The 19,276-nt window shown below is 37.0% G+C and overlaps 1 protein-coding gene across 1 annotated transcript; it reads right to left on the bottom strand.

Moving 5' to 3' along the window:
• Nucleotides 1-342: 342 nt before the first annotated feature.
• LOC105061382 (uncharacterized) lies at nt 343-12,586 on the bottom strand. The gene is made up of 5 exons (XM_010945405.2): nt 12,132-12,586; nt 11,890-11,996; nt 2,199-2,664; nt 1,552-1,667; nt 343-676 (listed from the first exon to the last, which is right to left on the bottom strand). The coding sequence occupies exons 1-5, from the start codon at nt 12,396-12,398 to the stop codon at nt 472-474; spliced, it is 1,161 nt and encodes a 386-aa protein (XP_010943707.1). The 5' UTR covers nt 12,399-12,586; the 3' UTR covers nt 343-471.
• Between the last annotated feature and the right edge of the window lie 6,690 nt (nt 12,587-19,276).

Here is a 19,276-nt window from a genome sequence, read left to right on the forward strand (position 1 = left end):
CCCTAACTGCATTTGTTATCTGCTTAGTTGTCTAATGGAACTAATGTTTGTTAAGTAACAAGGAAACTAGCAAGACCAAAAGAAGGGACAGATTTAAGGATAGCCGATTTTGGAATACAATTTCTAGTATCAAGAAACTAACTTGACGACCCAACTGATGTCATGCTTATGAAATAGTTGACAGCAAATCTGTCATTCCCTATAACTATCTGTCATCCCCCATAACTATCCCGTACTTAGATTCAACCAGCAATTTCCTAGGTAATAAAGGCCCTTCCCAGAAAATATCATCCTTGAAACATAATTGAGGGCCTGAACTGACAGAAATGGCAAGCAGAAGTCTATTTAAAGTCAAATGAGATAGGATGAGTGCAAAATTTTATGTCAAGCTAGGGTCCTAATGTTGCAACAAGGAGATGGGTAAAATTGTTCCATCAGAAAAAAAGAGATGGGTAAAATTGTACATGTTTGCTAATTGTTTTTTACACCGACAATATATGTGTTCCATGCATCTTGCTGCTGAAAAGATGACAATTCTTCGTACTTGACATCACGACCAACAGTAAATTCCTCCAAATTTTCACGGTCATCAGTGTTTGGCATCTGTCGCATCCAAAAACGTACATATTGGAATCCAGCCTCCTCCAAACAGTCCTTAATTTCTGGCAAGGACCACCTGCATCAGCAAGATTATGATCATTTATCTTTTAGTGATATTTTATACGAGAAGAAACAAACAATTCAGTTTGTAATCTGCCGGATAGCTGATGCATCCTAACACTGAAGATTCCTGAGAAATGAGATTTGATGAATAAACAGCTCATGCTCTCAAATAATGCTATAAGATACATTGGGTGCTGCGCACTCATTCCAAACTCAACATTTTACAGGTACCTTTCCATGCTTTCTTCCTGAACTAATTAAAAATAGATTGCAAAACAATCCCGCAGAGCAATATTACACATTGTCAATGGCCAAAAGCCTGCCTACTTGTTCAAGTTGAAAAATGAGTAATGCAATCAAAAAAGTGATAATAACAAGGATAACATGCAAAACTTAAAGATAAAACTTTTCAAACCAGTCTTTAAATACTCAAGGCCAATTTATTCTTAAAACCAACATAATTCATGGGCATTACTATTTTCATCTGCAATCATTGTTCTGCATCAATCAGGCTATTTACAGCAAGCTACTACATAATTTTTGATGACCTAGATACTAGATCAAGGTTCATCATCATGATCATCTAGCTTTTTTCCAACTATTTAGGGAAGATGAAGATAAGGATATGATGCTTTTTAGTAAAGCATTTTTGAATATTAACAAAATCTGGAAGAAGAGGCTATGATAGAACAAGAAATGCCAGATTCCAATCTACATATTAATCTTTCTGTGTAGAGAAATTGAGTTCCTGTACAACCAGCCCAAACATAAGAGGTGTACATGTATAGCGATGCACAAAATCCAAACCTGGCAGAATATCATATAAATATCTGGTGCAACATAGATTTGCAAAACAATATCATCATTCATTTGTTGGCTGCAACTTACAAGCGCCAGTCGTATGCAAATGCATGCCGCAGCATCTGCTTCTTTCCAAGATGAAAGTGAAGACTGATTCTTGTCCTGCGGTTTATGATATCAAACTCTGCTTGTTCCCAGACATACTGCACATGAAGCTAAGGAATAAGCCAACAAACAAAACAAGCACTCTCAAGCAAACAAGCACTTACCTTTCCTGATATATGTAAAAAAAATGCCAACATACAAAAATGATGAAAATTGATCAATAGTTTCAGTTGTATTGTTTAACGGAAGCCAGATAATAAAAGTTTATGCAATTTTTCAAGCAGCCTTATGTAGACTTCCCTATTCATGAAATAGATGGAGATATGAAGACCTTCTAGGTTACCTGTATTCTCATGCTTACAGATCCATCTGTTTAGCTTAAATTCCTGCATCAATTATTACCAAGAGCTGCTCCAGATAGGAAAATTAGCAAGCTTTGAAGGTTAAAAAATAACTTGCTAGGTAATTATTTTAAAAAAGGGTCACCTAAATTTTTCTCCTTGCATAAAAATAGCTTGCCTTCCTATTTGGGAAGTATATTCCAACTATGCATTTGGTACTGCTTACCATATAATCATAAAGTACCTGCTTATGCAGAGTTTACCGGTCACATAATGTGCAGGACTTACTGTAAAGTCAGAGAATCTCCTCTGCAGCCGTAGCTTGCACTCTGAAGATCTACCTCCATATAGGTCCATTACAAAGATACCACCCTTTTTAGACAATGCATGGAAAGCATGCTTAAAGTACAAGACCAAATCTGTGCGTTTGTGGAGGCAACAGCAGCTGTAATTGAATGCACAGATGATGTCTCTGCTGGGCAGAACAGCTTCTTCCATGGTTGAACTGCTAGAGCACATTTGAATGGAATAATCTTCATCTCTTACAACTAGACCTTTCATGAGATCTTCTGCTCTGTGTTTGACCAGGCAGGCTTTATGAGGCTGCAAAACATTACCATGGAAAAGGGAGATCCTAGAATATCCATCAGCCCCAACCTTATTTAAATTGTTCTCCAGGCACCAGTTAAGTGCCTCAAGGTCCAAATCTAGACCCACTGCTGTCCGTCTTGGGTCACTATGGAGCCACTCAGAACTGCCAAATACAAAAGGGATGAGCTACTTTAGTCCCGAAATTACAATCACAAAAGGAAAAGGAACATGAGACATATGTGATCCAAATGACAATCTAAGAACCACATCTTAGAAGTAAAAGGAGCAACTGAGCAAGACAATTGGAAAAAAAAAAAAACAAGAGCAGCTTATGAAGCCAAGTTCTTCTAAATGCATCCAATAGTGGTCAGTGAAGTCCACCATTCTTTTCATACTCAATTATTGGGATGATCCTGCATAATTAATACAGAATTTGATGCTACCTTCCTCATCAGTTTTTCTCTTTTCACTGACCAAGTTATATGAAGATTTTGCTTTTTTGGCAAATGATATCAACAAAAAGCATGTTTCCAAGAGTGAGACAAGCATTATTGTTTTTATTTCCCAAAGTAATGAAATTTAATTTTTACAGGGAATGCACATGGAAACGAGAACTCAAATCAGGAATAATTGCCAAGGGATACTCAAAACCAACTTTTCTTTTGTCCATGATATTACTAACGTTAGAGAAAGGAGGGAGGGGGGAGAGGAGGGGGGAGAGAGAAAGAGAGATGATTCCATCAAATATGAGGCAAGGTGACAACTAGGTGTTTTTCTTTGAAAGTACTATGAAGATGTGGATTCTTAATAAAGCTTACAGTAAGGTGGCAGTGGGTCCCACAGAGAAATTTATAAGCTCATAATAAGGCTTGAGATACACATGCTCCTCGTGTTTTCATATCTCCCCATCCTTCTAAATAATAGTCAGGAAGAAAATAATCCCACTATTTTTGAACTATAATACATGGATCAAAATACTCTCCATTCACAGGAAGAAAAAAAAAAAGGCACCCATATCAGCATGGTTTTCAAAACCGGACTGAACCACCTGGTTCAGGACGTCTTGAACCGGATCGGCACTGAACCAGATCGGTTCGGCCCGATTTTCAGCACCCGACCAAAAAAAAATAGAGAGAGAACCGCCCGGTTCAGCCCTGAACCGGACAGTTTCAGTCTGAACCAGGCGGTAAGCAGCTTTATCGAGCCGAACTGCCCGGTTTGACCTTCTTTCAATATAATTTGAGATAGAGAAGAAGTCTTTCGACTTCTTCTCTGCTTCTCAGTATCTCTTTCTCCGTATCTTACTCCCTAACACCGAGAGGCGTAGGAAGACTCAAAGAATACGTGGATTAAAGCTTTTTAAGATATGTTTCTTAAAACCATGCTCTCTTCCTCTCTTTTTTTTTTGAAAAATTCGTGAAAAATAAAAAAATAAGGGGAAACCATGTCAATTTTTTTTTGACATAATTTTAATATATATTATAGATCTATGGATGATCTACACAATGACACTAAAATCATTAATTTTCGTTAAGTATATAATTTTTTAAATTAAAAATATATTTTTAAATAAAAATTTAAAAAAAATAAATTTCAAAAAATAAATATAAAATTAGATTATTGTTTAGGGACTTTCAAGCTATTTTGGACATAAATTTGGTGCTCATTTATCAGCATTTTAATATATCTTGAGCATAATGGCCTAGGCCTAAATGTGAAAAAAAAACAGCATTTCATGTATATCCACCATCTAAAAAAATTATATAGTATCCATGGCAAGATTCTATATGGATCTAAAATCAAATTATTTTTTCATAATTTTTTAAATTCTTAATATATTTTATTTTAAAAAAAATTTAAAAATGAATAAATAATTTAAAAAATATAAAAAAATTAGATAATCGAAATTTATCATTTTTACGTAATTATTGAAGTGATGTGCTTATCAATTTTCAGAAATAGATCCATCAAGATAGAAAAAGACTCAGAACGTGACATTGATTGGGAGCATAAGGAGATGCTCTCAGGTCGGCATCATTAAAGATGTAAATAATATAGCATAGAACTCAAGAGAAGAAGAGTTACACAGTTGAAGCAACATTTGACTGGCGGCTATTCGGATGTAGTTATGTACATAAGTGTCCACAAGAGGTCTATCAGTTAATGAAGAAACACTTCGCTGATTTTAAAGTAGCGAAAGAAAGAAATTTGATAAAGCAGGCAGAGATGGATCGTCGAGCAACAGAACAACCTTCCTATCACTTTAGAAAGTCAGAGAAAAGATCTGTTCTAGATGATGAGCAGGCATAAATCGATGCTATCATTCGGACGAGCTTGGATGATCAGTACAGATAGAGGTAGTCAGGCACAGAGCTCAATTTGGACCATCAGCTTATGAGGATGGATCAGGCACAGGAAGCACTGCAGCAGAGTCTGAGTCACGATTTAGGATGACATCCTCAGTTAGAGAGCCCGCTTGTAGAGGCACTAGCCATCTTGCATGCATGTTAGGAGCATTTGGCAGTAGAAAAAATTCTCTAGAAAGATTCCAACAAAAGCCACTATCCATGACTTGGATCCATATGTATTTTCTAGTAGAGATTCCAAGCAACAGAGGATTGATACTATGTTGAAAAAGATAAGAAAAAAAATATGTGACGAGCTATTAGATCTTAGTTTCACTTTAGTCACATCTCAGTGAATGCAGCAAACAACCCATACTATCGCTCTGTCATTTCATCTATACAGGATGTCGGTTTAGGTGTAGATTTTCTAGGACCAAGGAATATCCATGATAAGAGGACCAAGGAATATCCATGGTAAGCTTTTTGATCATAATAAGAAGGATCTTAAAAAATAGATTACCTCATATCAAAGCAAGTGGCCAGTATATGGGTTGACTGTGATATGTGATGGTTGAACTGATCCTAATAGATGAAACATCATCAACTTTTTGACATATTGTGATGGAAGAATATTTTTTCATAAGTCTGTTGATGCTTTAGCTGAGGTGCACGATGTCAGCTACATTCTCATATTGATGAAGGAGGTGATTGATCAGATAGGAGAGCGGAATATCGTGCAGGTTATTACAGATAATGGATCACAGTATAAGACTACAGGAGAGATACTGATGAAGCAACGACCGCATATTTTTTAGATTCCATATGCTGCACATTGTATCAGTCTGATGTTGATGGATATTGAAAAGATTCATAGGATGCAGAAGATAGTAGAGTCAGCACAGAGCATCACTAGATTCATCTACAACCATATATGGGTCCTATCATTGATACGGCAGTTTGCTGGGAGTGATATATTGAGACCAGATGTCACATAATTTGCTACTAATTATATGGCACTTGATAGTCTGATTGAAAAAAAAGTATATCTGTATTAGATGTTTGTCAGTCCTGAGTGGCAACAGAGTAAATATGTTCGGATAGGCACTGAGAGAAGCAATATGGAGAGTTTGGTGACGAGACAGTCATTCTGACAGCAGATCGAGAAGATAGTGGCGGCTATCAAGCCTCTATACCAAGTGGTTCGGGTCATGGATGGTGAGCGATACCCCTAGATGGACTTCTTATATTATATGATGGAGAGGGCAAAAGAACAAATCAAAATGGCAGATCCACAGTGTGTTGATGAGTACATCAGAATCACTGACCATCGATGGAGCTATCAAATGGGTAGGAAGTTACAATTAACAGATAAGCAGCAAATCAAAAACTCTTTCAAAATCTGTATAAATAAATTTAATCAATTATGAAAATCTATGTACAGCTTATTATCTGAACTCGAGGTTCAGTACTCTATACTTGGTATTGGTATGGATGAAGAGCTTTTGTCTACCCTACGAAATGTAATAGACAAGATGGAGCCCGATCCAAACATCATGGTTATGTGTCTTGAACAAATAAAATTCAATGATGTTTATTAACTTAGATGTATCTTCAACAACTTGAATATTTTTAGAATTTTTAATTGATTTAAGTATTTTAGAATCCAATGATATCTAGTCCATGCATTAATTATTTATGATGTAAAATAACATAATATCATGCTTAGATTCGTGTCACATGCAATTAAAGATGTATTGAATTGATACGAATATTAATGAATATTACTAAATATTATTTTAGACTTTAAATTATTTAATAATCCATAAAAATTTGATTGGACACCTCCCATCCAAAAAAAAGAAAAAAAAATTGACATGCCAGTTTAGCCAGCACGCCGCCATACCGTTTGTCGATACCATATCGAATCGATACCGTACAAACCATCCAGTGATTGAGACAGTCATCGATACCGATTTTCAAAACCTTGCATTTTAGTATCTAGATCCTTCTAATAAATAAAAGAGAGAACTTCTATTGAAAGGGTTAAAGATGCCAATGGATAAAAGTAACATGTGGAAAAACAGTCATCCCTCAAGATGTGGCATTACAGGGACACAAAAAGCCAATACCAAAGCCTCATGTGGGGCAACCTAACCAAGAGGCTTCCTTTGACAAGGGCTGCTAAAGTAGCTCCAGCCTCGACAAGATGAATCATCTATGAGATGTTCATAATGTTGCATAATGTTATAGTCACTAAAACTACTAGAGCACTAGAGAAGTGGGAAGAAGAATAGCATGGCTCACACAGAATCCTTCAAAATTCTACTGGTCAAACAAACGATATCGAGCCAATCACATTTACTATAATCCCTAACCATTAATTAAATTCTTTTTGTATCATTCCAATTATTGAACTTGAGATACAAATACCAAGAAGGCAGCTCACAGATTTATGATTTCTAAAGGGAGCACTTTCTCACTCCAACATCATGAGGGAGATGAGTGCAGAGTAGAGGTGGAGTGTTTATGTTCTTCTTGGTGAGAAGAATCTCGACCTGGTATTTTGTAGTAATCTATCAGACTTTTGGAAGGCATCCAATTTTTTAGCTTCTAGGAAGCCTTGAACCAGGTGACAGATCTTGTGCTAAAGTTTAGTTAAGAAATCCACACATTACAATGGTTGTTGCAAGAACTAGAAGTTAATCCCCTTCAATCTCGACCAGATAAAGTTGAAAGATATGATGCCATGCAGTGTATGAGGCTTCACAGATTGGAAATAGGAATTATTTGTTCATTAGTAAAAGAAACATGAGGGGAGATGCATATCAGTGAGAAATCTCTCTGATGCAAAAAAAACAGTCATCTCCAATAATTTTGATGCATGGTGCAGTACACAAAAAAAAAAAAAGGACACCCAAATGTTAGAGCAACAGCAACATTTTTAATCTAAAAGATCAAATAAGAAAATAGAAGATTTAATGAACAGAAAGCAAGATAGCAAGTCCCAAGACCAGAAACAACTGATGGTTCAGACCTAATAACTCATTTAAGTTCCAGAGGAAAGAAAAGAAAGAAGGGGGGGGGGGGGTGCGTGCGGGGCGGACAGGGGGGCAGAAAACACTTTAGACCATTCCACTTAGTAGCTCTCTTTTTTCCTTTTAATCTGCACTGAAAAAACAAAAAAAAAATCATTGTGCTAGCCAACAAAGCAAGAAAAAAAAAACTACTATAGTGGTAGATATAGGTGGCCACACTAACATCCCTAGAGTCATTCATCAAGAAAATGTGCTGCATGTATTACTGTTGGTTCTGTCCAATTGAATTAACTCTTCCCAATCTAAATGCATCACCACCAGTACAAATGAGCTTCAGATCATTCTTTTCACTTTCTTTTGTTTTCCCAATCTCTTGAAACACCCCAGGGAGTCCAAAGGCCCTGTTTGGTTCTGTTTTTCCCCCTTTTTTCCATTTTTAAAATAAAAACACAGAATCTGATGCTGAAAGCATGAAACATGTTTTGTTACCTTGTTTCTATTTTATTAAACAACTTTTGCTATTTCTAGAAAAAGTGAAAGTGATTCAAGAGTGGAAGTGAAATTTTTACTTCCACCTTTTTTATAAAAATGGATTTTCACCTCTCTCATCCCCTCCACCTGACCTCTACATAATCTCTGCCTAACCTCCCCATGTTTGCCATAAGCACATCGTCGAGCGCATCACCACCGCCGAGCGCATCACTGCTGTCAAGCACATCCGCCTCTCCTACCTAGCCAACGGCAGGATTGAGTCTACAGTTGGCCTCCTCCACTGGACTCACGTCCTCCCCCCCTTCATCTCCCCTGCTCTGCCTTCTCCTATGCCCCCCACGAGCCCCCTGTCATTGGTGACGACAATGGCATTGCCTACTAGCGTTGCAGCCATCCAGGTGGCCATCGTTACTGCCATCTCCAACATCATCCAGACCTGATTCATCCTCGAGACCCTTGGCAAGTGCCTCAACCACGAGTCCATCAATGATGTTCGAGCTTCCACCGGCTCCTCTTGGTGCTGCCTCTCAACATCAACATGGTCAAGTGGCTCCTCTTGTTGTTTAAAAAAGTGTAAACCAAACATGTTCTCCATTGTCAAAAATATGAGAAAAATGAAATAGAATTCCTGTCTCCAATTTTTTTTAAAACAAAAGTGACAACAATGCCAAATGCAACCTTAATGAATAGAAAGCAAAGTCGCAAGTCTCCAAATGAGAACAAAAGACTGCTATTGATGGTAAGGAGCAAGGTTCGCTGTCTCAATATGATACCATCGTATTATAATGTCAATATACAATTCCATACAGTACAGCTATATATACCAATTGTTGCTATGATACAGTACAACATACTAATTTGGTACCAATATGGTACAGTATATTCGGTACAGCACAATACTGACCGGTACAACGAACCTTTTGTCAAGAGACCCAATAACTCATTTAAGTTCTAGAGAGAGAAGAAAGGGATGAAAGAAAACGCTTTAGACCAATCAACTAAATAACTCTCTTTTTTCCTTTTAATCTGCACTAAAAAAACAAAAAGAAAATCTTTGTGGCAGCCAACAAAGGAAGAAAAATATACAACAGTAGTAGATATGGGCAGCCAAACCAAACATCCCTATGGTCACTCATCAGGAAAAAGTGCTGCATATATTATGGATGGTTCTATCCAATTGAATAAACTCTTCTCAATCTAAATGCATCAATACCAGTCCAAATGAGCTTTAGATCATTCTTTTCACTTTCTTTTTTTCCCTGATCTCTTGAAGCACCCCAGGGACACAATGCTCCTCCCGAGTGGTGTTATGAACTTAACTTTGGTCAAACTTGTTATTTGAAATACAAGCATCATTGGAAAAGCTAAGTCATCTCTAGAGATTATAGCAGGATAACACATTTAAAATGAAAGTGAAAAGTAGGCACAACCACCATACAAGAGCACATATAGACACATAGTTTGTATAGCTTCTATGTTACCCATTTCCTCGTAAAGCATTTCAAGATCAAACCAAATACCATCATCCTTGATTTTCAAGCATCAAGATAACGCCTCAATTAATAGCCACAAGATTGGTCACCTTACACATTCCATGAGCTCCATGTAACCTCACATATGATGTTCCTTGATATATCTCAGACCACTCTATGATGGTCTTATGCACAACCAAAAAAATGGTGTAGATTGATGACCTTGTCACTTGAAATACATAATGCCGAACTTGTTAGGAGTATCCCTATTTTAAATAGATTAGAAAGGATATATCAAACCAGATCTGATTATATGTGAAATAAAACCCTGGGTGATTAGGAGCAAACCAACCCCCACCACATACATACATACATATATGTATATACAATTTATTTTAGAAACTCCGAGATCAGATAGAAATACATTTTCTTGGGTAAAGGAACAAATGACTCAACTAATTTTTATATCAACTATGATATATATAATAACTAGGGCATCTATTTCAAATGCATATCCCATTTTTGCACGACACGGTTATTGAAATCCATGAGAAGCAATTGGATGAATTGTATGTGCTAATTGCTATGTAGCTAATAAGCCCATGGATATTGAAATTCCACAAGCCGTGCATTCTAATACCATATTTGAAGTAATTGTTTGGATCCCTTGTGATATGCAACAGAAACAAGTTCTTATTAATGGTAAAAAAGGAGTTTTGATTATAGGAGCCATTCTTATTTGCCTGAGGAATCCGAATTAGGTCCCTCTTTCCATCATATTTATCCCAAGGTGAAAGAAAAGATGGGAAATCTGTCTTTTTAAAGTAATCATCTCAATAAAAAAAATATTCTTATGATAGGTCTAGTTTTTGGTTAGAAATATAGCGAAATTGCCTTTCCCATTCTTTCCCCTGACCTTGCTATGAAGAAAGACATTTGCCTATTAAAATATCCTATATATGTGGATGGGAATAGAGGGGGTCAAATTTATCTTGATGGGAGCAAGAGTAACCATACATTCTATAATGCTACACCAGCAAGTAAGCAGAATAGTATGCAAAGAAAAAGGAGGATATGAAATAAAGACAGTTGACGCATCGAATGGACATCAAGGGGTTGATATTATACCTCCAGCACTAGAACTTCTTGTTGCAAAGGGTGAATCCATCAAGCCTAATCAACCATTAATAAGCAATCCCAGTACAGGAGGGTTTGGTTAGGAAGATGCAGAAATAATATATCTTTTTATATCCCCTGATCAAGGCAGGCCTCAAAGCAACCCACTTAGTCATATCCTCAACATATATAAGGAAACCAATTTATCTCATGGAAGCTATGAAGCTATCCTTGCTTCAGATTTGATTCAGTGGATGAGCTCTCATGCACACTATCACAAAACACAACTTAGAAGAAATCCAGCCTCCAATATAAATTATGGCCATGTAAACCAGCATACTAATTAAACCATCCTTCGTCAATCACCCACATAGGACCCAATCAACTCTTTCTAAGCTTCCTAAGCAGCTAGGCAACCTTGCTTGATACCACGCTATGTACGTTGTGAGAAGAAATGGGTTACCTGCATGAGGCAACCTTTCTAGCTTTTCACCCTTTTTCACTTTTCCACCAATCCCTCTCTCCCCAAAACATACACAGACATACATACATAGTTTCATCAAAATGTCAAAATGTTGCAGGAGTTTTTTTCCCATATGTCCGTCATTTCTGCTTCCTTATCTTAATTAGAGTACCAAACATGCTTACACTCCCGAGAATTGATACTTTCCCCATATTCTAATATAAGTGAGTGCCGGATCAATAAAACATCAATTTATCATTAAGAGCCTACTATAGACATGAAACACAACAACAAGAGCAAAAATTTGTACATATTTGTCCTAAATCATCTCTTTACGTTTCTAGTCCAGCCATCGTAAACCCCAAGTTCTAACCCAAATATAAATAGAAATTCCAATCAAGGAAAGCCACAAATTACCAAAAAAAAGGAAAAAAAAACAAGACATGATATGAAAAACATATCCACCTGAGAAGGGCGGTGCCGCAGAAATCCTCTTGCAAGTGGAGCGGAAATCTTCCGCCGACGTACATGAGGAAGAACTTCTGCATGTAGCTTATGTCCCCCTTTGGCGACTGCACCCAATCCCACCATCCAAACTTATCCAAACAATATTTAAAGAACAGGAAAGACAGGGAAAAGAAAGAAACAAACCCTAGCTAACGACAGTAGGAAAGAAAGAACGGGAAAAAGAGATAAAGAAGGGGTACCTGGACAGATCTCTGATAGAGATGGAATTTGGATGGAGGACCGGAAGAAGCCCACTCCTCAGCTCGTCCTTCTCCATCTCCATTTTGCTCTTCTTCGTCTTCAACTTCCTCGGTTTTTTCTTCTTCGCCTCCTTCTTGGTCCCTTGTTGGTGGTGACGGGAGGTCGTAGGCGGAAGAAGGCAAGACGTCGTCGTCTTCGTCGTCGCCGGCGAGAGGGAAGCATCGAGGCTTTTGTCGCTCCGACAGCTTCTTCCCGCGCTTCCCCATCTCTCACTCTGTGCTCTCCTCTCACCCACGGTCAGCTTTTGATTATTCTAGGCTCACCGGGCTCAGCCGGCAGCTTCCTGAAACTAATATTTTATTTTTTCTAAACATTAACTGTTGCACTGGAAAACAAGACGGGCACCCTCAACAGTTAAGCCAGCGGTAGTCGAGAGAGAGAATAAGATGAGAATAATAGAGCCTCCAAATGCAGTGGGAAAAAAAAAAAGAAAATTATCCCTCCCATCTTTTCCTCCCTCTTCCTCTTTTGTGGGAGAGAGCCTACCAAGCCATTAGCACCCATAAGTATTAGGGTCATAATTGTCAGAGCCATAGTGGATATCTCTAAAGTCAGAGTAATGGCTATCAAAATCAGAAAAGTGGGTATCAGCAAGCTACCACGGAGCCTGCCACCCACATCTGAAGGTATCATGGGTCTATACAGCAGGATGCCAACCCAGTGAGATTCATTGGTTGGGTGCTTTTGAGAGCATCCGATTTGAAAGACGGCTTATGGGGAGCCCAGATGGAAGTGATATGGGATTGGTAGAAATCCGATGACATAAGCATCGCCGCGTTACCGATCTCGTGCGGTGATCGGCTAGGTGCAGATGTCTGGGACACCGTTCGGGTCACATAAGGTTGCTCAGATCACGTGCCTTGAACCACCAGGTCATGATGCCATGTATCCGCCAAGCCTTTGAAAATCGAATATGTTGGCAAAGGACCAAATAAGGTATAACACTTTACCCCCCACTTTCTAGTGTAGAGTATTTCGCATTGGGAAGTGTTAGATATATGTCCTAAAAGCAAATATGGCTGATATATTGTAATAAATATGAGACACAATTTTATACTTTATACATTGATTAAATCAATAAAAGGACAAGTTTATTTCATTCAAGTGTGATGTGTCCTTGAATCATCCATGAAATTAACTACTCGATACATATTCTCAAAGAGTTAAGAATTAGAGATATGTATTTAATTCCTAAATGCTCCTGATCATAGAATCATCATGAGAACAGTGATCGATCCAGATAAACCGACGCACAGATCACTTTCTTCGGAATAGATGAGTCTCTGATCTACAGTGTAGAGACATTGGACGACGAGTGCAGATAGTTGTTAGAGAACAACTAGTACTGAGCGTGACCATACGAGAGATCACTTAGATTTCTATTCAATCTCAGTAATTGTCTCGATGCTGTAGTTGTGTGAATGATCTTTTGATCTGAAATTATACTACTGCTCACAGTGAGGCTGCTGGAGTTTGACTGACACGTAAACATGGATCTTAATAAGCCCTTGTAGTAGATGTTGGCGACAGTTGGTCCACTGTAAGAGTAGGGTGCACATCAGATAGGATCTATCGACCTTGATAGATAGGAGTAGTCCTATAAGATTTGAGAAGCTAAGTCCGAGAGTCTGTGGCCACAGCAGTGTGATTGATGAAAAAAAATTTTCATAGAAATCACAATTGGACTTGAGCTAATCGAATCTATCATATGACTGATGTTGAGGTTTGACGATTTATCTGTGATCTGTCATCTAGTCGGAAGTCACGATAGAGAGACTGAATCATACGTTAACTACACCTGGAGGTTCATTTTCATTCTACTGAGTTACCACTATATATTGCTAGATGTCACTGGTGGATTGTGAGAGCTCACTAGGATTATTTTGGATCGACAATCCTTGATGAGTTAGAGTGTAATTGTTCCGACCTATTGAAAAAAGTTTCAATGATATTTTGATAGAGATTATTGTATATCTCACTATCAGATATAATTGAACCTATGGAGTCACACAATAAAGAGATTAGATCTAAATAAGTAATTGGATTTATGAAGTGTCAATTGGGTTTAGAAAAATCCAATTGGGTTCCAAGTAACCTTCCTAGCTAATGGTTGGATCCAATTTTCTCTTTATGTTTGGATTTCTTATTTGATAAGATAATTCAAACTTAATTACCTGCTAATAATCTAAATGAATTAGATTCATTGGACTCCAATTGTTGGATGTCTAAAGTTTTGGATCAAATGAATTAAGGGTGTAAGTCCCTAATTAATTTTCTTGATAGTTATTTTTGGGTGCCACCTTGATTTGATCAAGTTGGGCGTGTCCCATGATTAGAGGACTTTTTGATCTTATATGGGATGTCCCTTGGGTGCACTTTGGTGTGTGTTTATGTGGGTGCAAGGACTCCAAGAGTTGGTGCTTAATAGGATTCCTAATGGAAGTTGAATAACTTAAGTTATTAGAAAACCTAATGTAAGTAAGACTTGTATTATGAGATTGAATAGGATTCAATTCTTTTATCTATTTAAAGGGACCTCCCCTAAGGTCCTTAGAGCATCAAACTAGCAGCCCCATGCCACCTTGGAGACCCCCCACGTCCTTTCTTCTGTTAGATGTATGTCCTAGAAGCCAATATGGTTGACACATTGTAATAAATCTAGGACATAATTTTGTACTTAATACATTGATTTGATCAATAAAAGGATAAATTTATTTTTTATTCAAGTATGATATGTCCTTGAATCATCTATAGAATTAATTTTCGATACATATTTTCAAAGTATTAAAAATTAGAGACATGTATTTAATTTCTAAATGCTCTCGATCATAGGATCATCATGAAGATGGTGATCGATCTGAATAGACTGACGCACATATTGCTTCCTTCGAGATAGATGAGTCTCTGTCTATAGTATAGATATACTGAGTGATGAGTGCGGTAGTTGTTAGAGAATAACTAGTACTGAGCGTGATCATACAATAGATCATTGAGATTTTTACTCGATCGTCAGTGATCGTCTCGATGCTGTAGTTGTGTGACTGGTCCTTTGATCTGAGATGGTACTGCTGCTCGTAGTGAGACTGCTGGAGTTTGATTGATACATAAACATGAGTCTCAATAAACCCTTGTAGTGGATATTGATGACAGTTGGTCTACTGTAGGAGTAGGATGCGTATCAAGATAGAATCTATCGACCTTGATAAAAAAGAGTAGTCTTATGAGATTTGAGAGGCTAAGTTGAGAATCTGTAGCCACAGTAATGTGATTGATGGAAAAGAGTTTCCATAGAAGTCATAACTGGACTTGAGCTAATCGAATTTATCATATGACTGATGTTGAGATTTGACGATTTATCCATGACCTGCCATCTAGTCGGGACTTACGATAGAGGGACTGAATTACAAGTTAACTACACCTAGAGGTTTATTTTAGTTCTACTAGATTGTCACTACATACTGCTAGATATCACTAGTGAATTATGAGAGCTTACTAGGATTGTTCTGGATCGACAATCCTTGATGAGTTAGAGTGAAATTGTTTCAACCCATTGAAAAGAGTTTCAATGATACTTTGATAGAGATCATTGTATATCTCGCTACCAGATAGAATTGAACCTATGGAGTTACACAACAAAGAAATTAGGTCTGGAATTAATAATTGAGCTTATAAAGTACAATTGGGTTTAGAAAAATCCGATTGGATTCAAGGTAACCTTACTAGCACATGGTTGGACCCAATTTTCTCTTTCCATTTAAATTTATTATTTGATAAGATAATTCAAACTTAATTATCTGCTAATAATCTAAATGAATTAGATTCATTAGACTCTAATTGTTGGGTGTCTAAGGTTTTGGATCAATTGAATTAGGATGTAAGTCCTTAATTAATATTCCTTGATAGTTATTATGGGACGTCACCTTGATTGGATCAAGTTGGGCATGTCCCATGATTAGAGGGCCTTTTAATTTTCTATGGGGCATCCCTTGGGTGGAAAAAGGATGTGAAATAATGGTTGTAAGGGCTCTAAGAGTTAGTACCTAATAGGATTCTTAATGTAAGTTAAATAACTTAAGTTATTAGAAAATCCAATGCAAGTAGGATTTGTATTATGAGATTGAGTAGGATTCAATCCTTATGCCTATCTAAAGGGACCTCCCCTAAGGTCCCTAGAGCATCCAACCAGCAGCCCACACCCACCTTTGGAGATCCCCCACGCCCTCTCTTCTCCTTCCCTTCTCCTTCTCCCTTGAACGTCCCAACACCCCTCCCTTTTGGGGCATCCCAATTCCTTCCATGCCCAAGCTATTGGGCGTCCCTTCTTTGCTAGTTCTTGGTATTGGTAGTAGCATAATCTAAGGAGAAAAATGCAAGAGAAGAAAAGAAGAAAAAGATTAAGGAAAAAAATCAAGAGTTGATCATGATCCAGGCTTCGTTTAGATTCAGCAGGCTGAATTTTCGTAGAGAAAAAAATTTAACTTGAAGAGGATTATTCTAGGCTGATCCCGAGTAGATACCTGCAAAACTAGATACTTGTGCAAGTAAAAAAAAATCTCTTTTCTTTCAGATTCAAATTTGAAGAAAGGGATTGCGAAATAGATATAGGATTTGATCACAATCTGAATTTCAGCATATGTCAATTTCAATACATAAACTAGATTCTTGTGATCTTATATTTTTATGCAGCATGATTCAGATTAAAAGTATTTTAATCTTGTATTCACTGCAGTATTTAGAAAATAAAATTTTGAAACACACATGCATGCTCCAAACCTCGAATTTCAACAGTGATACCAGAGCCACAGGTTTTATATTACTGAAATTATCATATATATTTTGAAAAAGATTTTAAAATCTAATTTTTTCTTGATACATGAGATATATAGATGAATCTTTGAATCTAGACTTTAATTTTGGGTTTGATTTTAGAACATATAATTGATATATGAAAACATGCATAGATCTAAATTTTGATCTAGAATGGTTTCTAGTTCATGTTCATATGATATATAGATGCATGCGTCAATCTGAAATTTATATGATCTGATTCATAATTCATGATTCATGTATGAGATATATGATTGCATGTTTAGGTCATAAAATTACTTTCAATCTGATCCATGATTAGTATATGAGATATATGATATTAGTTGTAGATTTGAATTTTATATGCATATATGAGATGTATGTTTGTATGTTAAATCTGAAAATTATTTTTATGATTTAAAATTTATTTCATGCAAAGAATTTAGATTTAAAATTTAATTTTAGAATCTAAAATTTATGTTTGTGCATGAGGGTTTTGGTCATGAAAAAATCAAAATTAGGTCATGTAATAGGATTGCATCTAAAGTTTTTGATTTGACTCATATGGGGCTAATTTGATTAAGTAATTGATCAAACCAAGTCAAGTGTTGATTAAGATTAAATCAATTAAGTTAAATGATTACAATTATTGTTGATCAAATTGATTGAGTTCCATATGTAGAATCGATTAACCTAAGGACCTAATTTGGCTCGATGATTTGAGTTTGATTCGCTTAAGTTAACCTGTTTGGACCAATTGACCTATTAGTGTCTAAGACAAGTAATTGAGATGTGGTTGTTTAATTAATTTCATTTGCTTACCTGATCAATTTATTGGTGTCTCAGAAAAGCAATGGAGGATCCCCACAGATCTCCACTTATCTGACCAATTTGAAAGATTGGATCTTGAATTGGGTTGTTTAGTGGTTTGGTTTAGCCCATGCCAATTAGATCGATCATATGATGACTGATTAGATGAGACCTAAACTTAAACATCTCCATAAATATTAAGTCCATAGGTCTTCCACCATTGTAGATGTGCGGACGTGCTATCGGTGTTGATTGTTCTCGATTGGTCATAGTGGTTCAGTTGCATCGAGAACATGCAACCACTGTATTAGCAAAAAGTTGCTCTAGAGTAAGGTTGGGGTTGGATCCAATAACTATTAGGTGAGAGATCCAATGACGGCCTTGCACCTGCTTGTGAATGGTGGGTCGGGCTTAACTAAGGAGTATGGGCAATAACTGTTAGGTGAGCCCACATGACATAGAGACCAAGTCACTGCAATATGATTAGAGAAATATCTGGACAAAGAGTTACCTACGCATCGGTGTGCATGTTACCAATAACTGTTAGGTGAGGTACATGGCATCGGTGGGACCGCAGCACCCACTAGAAATCCTTTGTCGCATTAGGATTTTCGTTTTTCATATGAAGAGTGGAGGGATCCGATAAATTAATGAGAGTCATTGTTTACATCTTAAAATCTCAAGAAACAAATACAATATTAAGTATAAAAGTCTAACTTGAATCTCTACTCCGTAGTTAAACCATATCAGCCTCAAATCCTCTAGCCCGTATTTTTAAAATTAATCATTTGATCGGAACTAATTACAAAGACTAGCTCAGAAATCTCAGGATTATCCTGACCTCAGAAATACTAAATCATGTACTCGATCAGGAACCTATAGTGCTACCAAACTATCCTACTGCTGAGCAAAGAGTTGCTTTTGAGAAGTGGATTGATGAAGACAGTCAGATCAAGTGCTATATACTAACTTCTATGTCAAACGAGTTGCAAAGTTAGCATGAGCATATGCCCATTGTCAGGACTATGATCACTCACCTGCAAGAATTGTATGGTGAGTAAAGTCGTACAACGTACTTCGAAGTATCCAAGAGACTCTTCAATTTGAAGATGTGCGAAGGACAATCTGTCCAGGAGTACTTTATGATAGTGATCAAGGATATTGAGGAGCTTAGGAAGCTCGGACTAGAAATACAAAAGAAATTACAGATGGATCTGATCCTTCAATCCCTTATGAGTTCATATAGTCAATTTATTATAAATTTTTATATGAACAAGCTCGATTGTACTGTATCCGAACTGGTCAATATGTTGGTTACTACAGAGAAAACCTTGAAGAGTTCAAGGGGCACTGTTCTTGCTGTAGAGCAGACTTCTTTCAAGAGAAAGTCTACTGGGAAGAAGAAGGTTAAATCCGCTAAGAAGCAGAAAAAGAAAAACAGGCCAAAGAAGAAAGTTCCTAAGAAGGC

Source organism: Elaeis guineensis, chromosome 7 (genome assembly GCF_000442705.2).
Source record: "Elaeis guineensis isolate ETL-2024a chromosome 7, EG11, whole genome shotgun sequence".
Classification (NCBI taxonomy): domain Eukaryota; kingdom Viridiplantae; phylum Streptophyta; class Magnoliopsida; order Arecales; family Arecaceae; genus Elaeis; species Elaeis guineensis.

What these genes read in the sequence shown, in the direction of transcription:
- LOC105061382 (XM_010945405.2), bottom strand. Translation starts at nt 12,398, where the DNA reads ATGGGGAAGCGCGGGAAGAAGCTGTCGGAGCGACAAAAGCCTCGATGC. An exon ending in GGAGATTCTCTGACTTTACA is followed by an intron (nt 1,668 to 2,198) that starts GTAAGTCCTGCA and finishes CTTCATGTGCAG; the next exon opens with TATGTCTGGGAACAAGCAGA. An exon ending in TTTGCATACGACTGGCGCTT is followed by an intron (nt 677 to 1,551) that starts GTAAGTTGCAGC and finishes TTGCTGATGCAG; the next exon opens with GTGGTCCTTGCCAGAAATTA.